At 37.2% G+C, this 11,110-nt stretch overlaps 1 protein-coding gene across 1 annotated transcript; it reads left to right on the top strand.

The window, feature by feature from the left end:
- Positions 1 to 5,976: 5,976 nt before the first annotated feature.
- LOC130832770 (cytochrome c oxidase subunit NDUFA4-like) lies at positions 5,977 to 6,374 on the top strand. Its single transcript, XM_057701554.1, has one exon. The coding sequence runs from the start codon at positions 5,977 to 5,979 to the stop codon at positions 6,223 to 6,225; it is 249 nt and encodes an 82-aa protein (XP_057557537.1). The 3' UTR covers positions 6,226 to 6,374.
- Positions 6,375 to 11,110: the final 4,736 nt, after the last annotated feature.

The raw sequence follows: 11,110 nt of genomic DNA, 5'->3' as shown, positions 1-11,110 counted from the left end.
AGCTGAGTGAGGGGACTCGGGTTCTGAGAACACTTCAAGACCCAGTCCTGCCCCCTTGGATTGTTGTCAGGTGTGGTATCCTATGCCCATGACCTCACAAGGGCAACTCAGAAAGCAGCAAGGAATGACCTGGAAAGGAGGAGGGAGAGAGGACCGGCATCCAGGGTACTCAAGGATACTCAAGGTTGGAAGCAATAGCCGGCAGTGGATACGAGGTGGGAAGAGGGGTCTTTGGGTGTTTAAGGGAACAGGTGGCTGAGATATACTGGCACCCAAGCAGGCAGAGACAGCTGTGGGCTATGCCTTGGAGGAGAAGAACATGCAAGATGTGGAGAGGAGTCCTGGTGGCAGAAGAGGAGAGAGGCTGACCAATGAAATCTGTAGAGTAGGCCCCAAATGCCAGTCATGAGTTCTGGACTTTTTGGTTAGGGTAGTATGATAGTGGGTGGGGGGGACAAAAAAGGATGCCATGGACAAATATGTTTGGGAAGCACTGTGTTCAAAAAACTCAAACACCGTTTACTGTAGGCTTTATCAGAGCCTTTTTTCATATGTTAATTAATAAGCATCTTTGTCCTCCAAGAGGAGGACGGAGTATGCAGAAGTCTCTCTCCCACCTTAAGCCCAGCCCCATGAAACTTGGTGCTCTTCTGAACACATTGGGGCCCAAGGGTTAATAAGTGTATCTTACTTGCTGGCTCTGGCCCAGGTGGAATGGGTGGCACATGTAGTCACCTTGGAAAACATGGCTTTCCTAGAAACCTAGATTCAATGACCATCTCCTGAAAGGGAGGTCAGCCTGTAGAAGCCCAGGCAAGGGTCAATGGTCATAAGAGATACCTTTTTTTTTTTAAAGGTCACTTTTTTTTAATATATTTTTTTCTTTTTGTTTTAATTAATTAATTAATTGGCTGCTTTGGGTCTTTGTTACTGCACACAGGCTTTCTGTAGTTGCGGCAAGCAGGGGCTACTCTTCATTGTGGTGCATGAGCTCCTCATTGCGGTGGCTTCTCTTGTTGCGGAGCACGGGCTCTAGGTGCTCAAGCTTCAGTGGTTGTGGCACATGGGCTCTATAGTTGTGGCTCACAGGCTCTAGAGTGCAGGCTCAATAGTTGTGGCACACAGGCTTACTTGCTGCGTGGCATGTGGGATCTTCCTGGAGCAGGGATGGAACCCGTGTCCCCTGCATTGGCAGGCAGATCTTAACCTAGGAAGTCCCCATAAGAGATATCTTTATGAATGAGTTTGGCAGGTTCACGATTCTGGGTTACAGGCTCCAGGCAATATCCTGTTCCCCAAATCAGGTCCCTTGGTTAGCATCAGTGAATCAGGGATACCTGGTCTGGTTAGAGAATCCCATGGCCAATGCAGAGAAAATACTGACTTAGAGGTTATAGGCTGTGGCATTAAGGCTGATTGAGGCTGCATTCAGTGTAGTCCCTCCCGTAAGACATATCCTTAGCTGAGCTTCATATGGCCAAATGTCTGACTCCATAGAAAGCACAGGAGCAAAGGTGGTCCTTAAAAATTGGGTTTCCTCCAAACATATGGACACCAAGGGGGGAAAGCAAGGGAGGGGGTCAAATTGTACACTTTAAATTTATGCAGTATATTGTATGTCAATCATATCTCAATAAAATTCTTTAAAAAAAATTGGGCATTCTCACTGCTTTAGTAAAGCAGTGGCATCCAAGCTATGCTGCTCAGGGACCCCTCTGACAAAGTGTAATCAACACCAAGACCTACATCCTCACTGGGAGACGGAGAGTGACCAGAAGAACAGCATAGGGAAGAGACAGCAGACCCTGCATGGGACCTTCCTGGGCTATTCCAGAGCATTCCCTGGGGCTCCCAGAATTCCTTGGGGCACCAAGCAGGGGACTGCAGAAGCCCTGCTTGAGCAGGTGGGAGTTAGAGTCAGAGATATGTAAGCTGGAACCATGCCTGAGTCCCCTCGTCCTCGCAGGCTAGAGAAGCAGCGTGTGTGTACCTCCCCATACTTGCAAGCTGCTCCCATAAACTGTAAGATATAGTGTGGTGATGACATCTTGTGTGTAGTGTAAGAGCATGCTGAGAAGCGAGACGTCCGTGGGAGCTAGCACCTCAGGGAAGGGTTCCAAGGTGAGGTGGGGTGTGGTAAGTCTTTCCAGGTGGCTAAGTTTTAGTGGCGTAGAGAAGAGAGGACTGGCCTGGCTGGTCCTGCCACCATCAGGATAGAAGACTGGAAAGGCCCACAGAGTCATCGTCACCAACTTCTTTGAGGAGCTGGATCTCAGGCTTGGGAATATAATGTGTCTCATGGGGGCCTGCAAACCCCCAAGACCTCCCATCAGACCTCACTCCCACTCTCATTGGCAGAGGAGCCTCCCGAGTCTTCTCCACGTATTTTCCTTTCTTCCTTGCTCACATTACTCCCCAGCCTGTCACTTTCCAGCACCCCAACAAGGCACTGAAATGGTTCTTGCTGTGTGTCACCAGAGTCCTCCTGACTGTCAGCTCCATTGAAGTTTTAAAAAATAAACAGCTTGATTGAGATCTAATTCACACGCGATACAATTTACCTATTTGAAGAGTACAGTTCAATGGTTTTCAGGATATTCAGAGCTGTGCAACGATCACCACAATCAATTTCAGAACACGTTATCACCCCCCTCCTCAAAAAACCATGCCCATTAGGGGTCATTTTACTTTTCCCCTCATGCCCCACTTCTAGACCTAGATAACCACTAATCTACTTCCTGTCTTTATGGATTTGCCTATTCTGGATATTTCATTTAAATAGACTCACACAATATGTGGCTTCTTTCACTTACCTAATGTTTTCAAGGTTTACCCATGTTGTAGCATGTATTAGAATTTCATTCCTATTTGTGGCTGGATAATATTCCATTGTATGGATATACTTCATTTGGTTTATCCATTCATCAGTTCGTGGACGTTTAGGTTATTTCTACTTTGTAGATATTGTGAATAATGCTGCTGTGGACATTCACATACAAATTTTTGTATGGACATGTATTTTCATTTCCTTGGGTATATTGCTAGCAGTAGGATTGCTAAGTTATATGGTAACTATGTTTAACGTTTTGAGGAACTGTCAAATTGTTTTTCAAAGCAGCTGCACTGTTTTACATTCCCATCAGTAGTGCGTGAGGGTTCCAATTTCTTCACATCTTTGCCAACATTTATTATTATCTGTCCTTTTTTTTTTTAATTGAAGTGTAGTCAATTTACAGTGTTGTGTTAATTTCTGCAGTACAGCAAAGTGATTTGGTTATACATATATACATTCTTTTTTATATTCTTTTCCATCACAATTTATCACAGGATATTGAATACAGTTCCTTGTGCTATACAATAGGACTTTGTTATTTATCCATACTATATATAATAATTTGCATCTTCTAACCCCAAACTTTCACTCCATATATGTCCTTTTGATTATAGTCATCCTAGTAATGTGACATAGTATCTCATTATGGTTTGATTTGCTTTTCCTGATGGCTAATGATGTTGAATGTTTTTTTCATATGCTTATTGGGCATTTGCACTATGTATTCTTTGAAGGAATGTGTATTCAGATCCTTTGCCCATTTATTTAAACCGAGTATTGTCTTTCTATTATTGAGTTGTAAGAGTCCTTTATATATTCTATATACAAGTCTCTTGTCAGATATATGATTTGTAAAAATTTTCTACCATCATCTGGGTTGTTCTTTTTACTTTCTTTTTTTTATGACTGATGTCTGTATATGGCCAATGTATTATGTTAGCTTTACACCTAAATGTGAATGTGCATTTATCATAATTTCAGGGACAGTTTGCTCTTATTTGGGTATGAAGCTCATATGGTTAATATAAACCTTCAGCTCAAATCTTAGTCTGTTTGGGCTATTAGAACAGAATACAATACACTGGGTGGCTTATGAACAACAGACATAACTTCTTGCAGTTCTGCAGTTCTTGCAGTCTTTTGTTTCTTGATGATGCTCTCTGCAGCAGCAATGTTTTTTATTTTAATGAAGTCCAGTTTCTCTCTTTCTTCTTTGGTTTCTTGTGCTTTTGATTCCATAGCTAAGAAACCGTCGCCTAATCCAAGTAACAAATATTTATTCCTGTGTTTTCTTTTGAGAGTTTTAGAGTTTTACGTGTTACATTTAGGTCTTTGATCTGTTTTGAGTTAATTTTTCCATATGGTGTGAGATGGGGGTCCAGCTTCATTCTGCATGTGAGTATTCAATTGTGCCGTCACAATTCGTTGAAGACTGTTCTTCCCCTGTTGATTGTCTTGATACCCTTGTCAAAAATCAGTTGACCTTAGGGAGTTCCCTGGTGGTCCTGTGGTTGGGACTCTGTGCTTTTGGCGCTGAGGACCCGGGTTTATTCCCTGGTCAGGGAACTAAGGTGCGGCCAAAAGAAAAAAAGAAAAAAAAAATCAGTTGACCTGAAATGTAAGGATTTATTTCTGAATTTTGAGTTATATTCTCTTGATCTGTATGTCTAATCCTTATGCCAGTATCACACAGTCTTGATTACCTTAGCTTCGTAATAAGTTTAGAAAGCAGGACATGTGAGTCCTCTTTTTTTGTTCCCCCAGGTTGCTTTGGTTGTTCTTGCTCCCTTGCATTGCGACATGAATTTTAGCATCAACTTGTCAGTTTCTGCAAAGAAGCCCGCTGGAATTTGATGGGGATTGCATTTGATCTGTAGATTACCATCTCAACAACAGATTACCATTAAGTTTCTGACCCGTGGACATGGGATGTCTTTCCATTTATTTAGATCTTTAATTTCTTTAAAAAATGCTTTGTAGTTTTGAGTACATATCTTACACTTCCTTAGTTAAATGTATTCCTAAGTATTTTATTCTTTGTGAATAGTTTTCTTAGTTCATTTTTGGATTGTACTGCTAGTATATAGAAATACAATAGGCTTTTGATCTTGTATCCTGCAAACTTGCTGGCCTTATTTATTAGTTCTAACAGTTGTTTAGTGGATTCCTTAGGATTTTCCATATACAAGGTCATGTCATCTGTGAATAAAGATAGTTTTACTTCTTTCTTTCTGGTCCAGATGCCTCTTATTTCTTTTTCTTGCCTAATTGCCCTGACTAGAAATTCCATTACAGTGTTGAATAGAAGTGATGAGAGTGGACATTCTTATTTCCGATATTCAGGGGAAAGCATTCAGCCTCTCCTCATTAAATAGGATATTAAGGTTTATTGTAGATGTTCTTTATCAGGCTGAGGAAGTTCCTGTCTATTCCTAGTTTGTTGAGTGTTTTTACATGAACAGCTGTTGAAGTTTGTCAAAAGGTGACAGTACCATGTGGTTTTTGTCCTTTATTCTATTGCTATAATATATACATTAATTGATTTTCAGATGTTAAAACAACCTGTGTTCCTGTGAGCATTAGTATATGTGATTTAAAGCTCTTTAAAAGTGTGATTTAAAAATATTTTATTAGATTTTTAAAATTACAATATGTACATATTTTCTTGTTATGAAGCAAAGTAATAGTTAAGTTTTACGTGCAGATCTCAGAATCCCATAGTGATTTCTCAGCAGCTACAAATATTTCATTAGAGATATGCTTTATTTTATTGAATATCTAACGCATATAAAATTATTATTATATATCATGCTGCAATAAATATCCTTAAAATTGTTTCTTAAAAGTAAGTTATTATTTCCTAAGTGAGCTATTTACGTAGGATTGATTCCTAGAAGTGAGTGTTTGGGTCAAAAGGGAGGAATCAACATTTGTAAGATTCTTCAAGTTCACTGCCAATTTTTTTACATAGCTTCAGCAATTATCATAGTTTAAATAAATCTTTGCTAGAAAAAGCAAAAATATAGAGGTAGGAGGTCCTAGGTGACTTTGGACATCCGCTCCACCTCGGTGCTGAGACTGTTTAGTCCCAGGCCTTGCAGGGTTGCTGTTCTCTGTCTGGACTCGAAGCTTCTGTCGCAGCCATGCTTCACCAGATCATCGGTCAGGCCAAGAAGCATCCTAGCGTGATCCCCCTCTTCATATTTATTGGAGCGGGAGGTACTGGAGCAGCACTGTATGTCTTGCACCTGGCGATGTTCAATCCAGATGTCAGTTGGGACAGAAAGAGGAACCCAGAACCCAGGAACAAACTGAGTCCCAATGATCAGTACAAGTTGTACTCAGTGAATGTAGATTACTGCAAACTGAAGAAAGAAGGTCCAGACTTCTAAATGAAATGTTTCACTATAAAGCTGCTTAAAATGAAGGTCTTCCAGAAGCCATCCGCACAATTTTCCACTTAACCAGGAAATATTTCCCCTCTAAATGCATGAAATCATGTTAGTGTATTGTGTTGGGGTTTACACTGATTAATAAATAGTCTGAAACTTGACATGTGTCACTATTTAATGCTGAAACTCTACTCTGAACTTTATAACAGGGTATAGGAAATAAAGTATTAGAATTTAAGGGATTCCTTGAATTTCTGTGTATTCATGTAATTTGAAAATAAATTTAAGCTGCTCTAATAAAACAAATGAACAAAAAAAGCAAAAATATAAAGTTTTATAAGATACTATAGGAGAATATCTTCACAATTTCAGGAGAGAGAAGATTTTATTAAGCTAGACACACAAAAAACATAAAATTAATACCTAAATTGAATTATTCTCAAATTAAAATTTCCTGTTCATTAAAATATTATTACAGGAGTTAACTGGCAAGATACAGAGTCAGAGAAAACATTGCAAAACATATAATTAGTAAATGGCTTGTATCCAGAGTATATAAAGAACTTCTATAAATTCATAAGAAAAAGAACTAAGAGCGAAAATATCATGTATAAAAATTTGTGAGTGTACCTAAGGTAGTATTTAGAGGAAAATCTATAACATTAAATATATATATTTGAAAAGAATTATTGAAAATGTGACCCAAGGGTTCATTTCAGGAAGTTATATTCAAAGTAGAAGAATGAAATAATAAACATGAGAAAAGAAATTACTGAACTAAAAAACAAACATACAATAGCATTTTTTAATACTAAAATTTATTTTTCAAAAAAATAAGGAAATTGAAATAACTTTATTGAGACTAATAAAGAAAAAAGAGAGAATTAATAATTAATAGTAAGAATGACAAAGGGGATATAACTAGAGATCCATACACATTTAGAAGATACTAAGAAGCTATTAAGAGCAACTTAATGCCAATAAATGTAAAAAGTTCAAATGAAATGGAAAAATCCCTAGAGAGAATAATTTATCAAAAGTGACTCATGAAGAAATGGAAAATCTGATTAGTCTCATAAATATTAAAGAGATTGTATCAGAATCTCTTTATTTAAAATTGAAGTATAGTTGATACACAATATTACATAAGTTACACAATTCACAATTTTTAAAGATTACATTCCATTTATAGTTACTACAAAATATTGACTATATTCCCTATGTTGTACAATATACTCTTGTACCTTATTTATTTTATGCACAATACTTTGTACCTCTTAATCCCCTAACCCTATATTACCCCTCACCCCTTTCCCTCTTCCCACTGGTAACCACTCACTAGTTTATTCTCTATATCTGTGAGTGTGTTTCTTTTTTGTTATATTTACTAGCTTGTTTTATTTTTTAGATTCAACATATAAGAGATATCATACAGTATTTGTCTTTCTCTGTCTGACATTTCACTTAGCATAATATCCTCCAAGTCCATCCATGTTATTGCAAATGGCAAAATTTCATTCTCGGGCTTCCTAGGTGGTGCAGTGGTTAAGAATCCGCCTGCCAATGCAGAGGACATGGGTTCAATCCCTGCTCCAGGAAGATCCCACATGCTGCGGAGCAACTAAGCCCGTGTGCCAAAAAATAAATAAATAAATAAATAAAATTTAAAAAAAAAAAAATTTCATTCTCTTTTGTGACTGAGTGGTATTTCATTGTGTGTATGTATGTATATATATATCTCACATCTTCTGTATCCCTTCTTCTGTTGATAGACACTTAGGTTGCTACCATATCTTGGCAATTGTAAATAATGCTGCTATGAACATTGGGGTGCATGTGTCTTTTTGATTTAATGTTTTTGTTTTTTTTGGATATATACCCAGGAGTGGAATTGCTGAGTAATATGGTAGTTCTATTTTTAGTTTTTTGAGAAACCTCCATACTGTTTTCCACAGTGGCTGCACTAATTTGCATCCCCAACAGTGTACAAGAGTTCCCTTTTCTCCACATCCTCACCAACATTGTTATTTGTGTTCCTTTTTATGATAGCCATTCTGACAGGTGTGAGGTGATATCTCATTGTGGTTTTGATTTGCATTTTTCTGATGATTAACGATGTTGAGCATCTTTTCATGTGCCGGTTGGCCGTCTGCATGTCCTCTTTGGAAAAATGTCTATTGAGATCTTCTGCCCATTTTTTAATCAGGTTGTTTGTTTGTTTGATGTGGAGTTATATGAACTGTTTATATATTTTGGATATTAACCCCTTATCAGTCATATCATTTGCAAATATTTTCTCCCATTCATTGGTTTGTCTTTTTGTTTTATTGATGGTTTCCTTTGCTGTGTAAAAGCTTTTCAGTTTAACTAGGTCCCACTGGATTATTTTTGCTTTTATTTCCTTTGCTTTAGGAGACAGATCCAAAAAATATTGCTATGATTTATGTCAAAGAATGTTCTGCCTAAGTTTTCTTCTAGGAGTTTTATGGTTTTTGGTCTTATGTTTAGGTCTTTAATCCATTTTGAGTTTATTTTTGTATATGATATTGGAGAATGTTCTAGTTTCCTTGTGTTACATGTAGGTGTCCAGTTTTCCCAGCACCACTTATTGAAGAGACTGTCTTTTCTCCATTGTATATTCTTGCATCCTGTGTCATAGATTAACTGACCATAAGTGTGTGAATTTATTTCCAGGCTGTCTATTCTGTTCCATTGATCTATGTGTCTGTTTTTGTGCCAGTACCATACTGTTTGATTACTGTGACTTTGTAGTGTAGTCTGAAGTCAGGGAGCATGATTCCTCCATCTCTGTTCTTCTTTCTCAAGATTGTTTTGGCTATTTGAGGTCTTTTGTGTTTCCATACAAATTTTAAAATTGTTTGTTCTAGTTCTGTGAAAAATACCCTTGGTATTTTGATAGAGATTGCATTGAATCTATAGATTGCCTTGGGTAATATGGTCATTTTAACAATATTAATTTTTCCAACCCATGAACACTGTCTTTCCATCTGTTTGTGTCATCTCCAATTTCTTTCATCAGTATCTTATAGGTTTCCAAGTATGTCTTTTACCTCCATAGGTAGGTTTATTCCTAGATATTTTATTGAATCAGTAATTTAAAATCTTCCCACAAAGAAAACTTCAAATACAGATAGCTGTACCTGTGAATTATAGTGAACATTCATGGAAAATAAAATTTCATTCATACACAAACTCTTCTAGAAGTTTAGAAGTTTCTACTCCCAAAAAACAAAAGCTATCCTCCTCAACTCATTTCGTGGAACTAATATGACCCTAACCCCAAAATCTGGCAGGATCAACATAGGACAATTAAAAGCCAATCTCACTTATGAACATAGATATAAAAAATGTTAACCAAAGTATTATTAGACAAAATTTAGGATTGTATAAAAAGTATTATTTAAAAAATTTAGGATCTTATGAGCAAGTTATAATTAATTCTATGAATGCAAGTTTTGTTTAATATTCAAAAACATTAATATAATTTATCACATTAACAGATTAAAGGAGAAACATCTTATGGTTATCTCAATAGATGCAGAAAAAGCATTTGATAAAACTCAACATCCATTGAATCAAATGGATGAATAATTTAAAAAAAAAATTTGCCAAACTGGAACTGGAAAGAAAATTCGTTAATTTTCTAAAAGCTTCCTTTGAAAAATAACTAATGCAAGTGTACTTAGTGGTGAAACATGGAAAGTTTTCCCTTTGAAAGTTGGAACAAAACAAAGATATCCATTACTACCACTTTCTTTCAACATTATGCTGGAGGTTATGGCCAGCACAGTGAAGAAAGAAAAGGAAAAAGACTGGAAAAGGAAGAAATGAAACTACCATTATTTATGGATGATAGGATAGTTTACAGGGGAAATAAAAAATAATCTACCAATAATTAGAATTATTAAGAGAGCTCAGGAAGTGTCCTGGACTTTTTTAAAAAATCAATGTACTTAATAGCAGCAACAAAGAGAAAATTTAAAAGGATAGCATTTGTAATATCAATTAAAAATGCCACATCACTAGGAATAAATCTAATAAATGTTGAGTAAATCTCCAATGCAGAAAATATGAAAGCATTATGGACAGAAATTGAAGACCTTAATAAGTGGAGATATGGTGTTCATGGATTGGAAGATTCAATATTACAAAGATTGTCAGTTCTTCCCAAAGTGATTTACAGATTCAATTTTATTTCTAATAAAAACTCATCAGGGGCTTCCTAGGTGGCTCAGTGGTTAAGAATCCCCCTGCCAATACAGGGGACACGGGTTCGATCCCTGCTCCAGGAAGATCCCACATGCCACAGAGTAACTAAGCCCGTGTGCCACAACTATTGAGCCTGACTTTAGAGCCCATGAGTCACAACCATTGAGCCCATGTGCCGCAACTACTGAAGCTTGAGCTCTTAGAGCCCCATGCTGTGCAACAAGAGAAGCCACGGCAATGAGAAGCCTGGGCATCACAACAAAGAGTAGCCCCACTCGCTGCAACTAGAGAAAGCCTGCATGCAGCAACGAAGACCCAACACAGCCAATAAATAAATAAATAAATGTCTATAAAAATTAAAAAAAAAAACTCATCAGGATTTTTTTGTGAAACATGACAAGATGATTCTTAAATTTATATGGACATGCGAAGGGCCAAGAATGGCTAAGTCATTCTAGAGGAAGAACAAGACTAGATGAATTGCTGTACTAGATTACTATACAGTTATAGTAATTAAGAGAGTTTGGCATTGACTGGGGGGATAGACAAGTCAATGGAATAGAGAGGAAATTATGGAAACAGATCTGCACATCCAGATGCTTGATTGTGACAGAGATAGCAGGTGTAGCAGGGGCAAAAAGACAGACTCTCAATA

The sequence above is a fragment of the Hippopotamus amphibius genome, chromosome 1 (assembly GCF_030028045.1).
Source record: "Hippopotamus amphibius kiboko isolate mHipAmp2 chromosome 1, mHipAmp2.hap2, whole genome shotgun sequence".
In the NCBI taxonomy this organism is placed as follows: domain Eukaryota; kingdom Metazoa; phylum Chordata; class Mammalia; order Artiodactyla; family Hippopotamidae; genus Hippopotamus; species Hippopotamus amphibius.
Note: the sequence above shows the minus strand (reverse complement) of the source record. Positions and strands in the feature narration are given on the sequence as shown.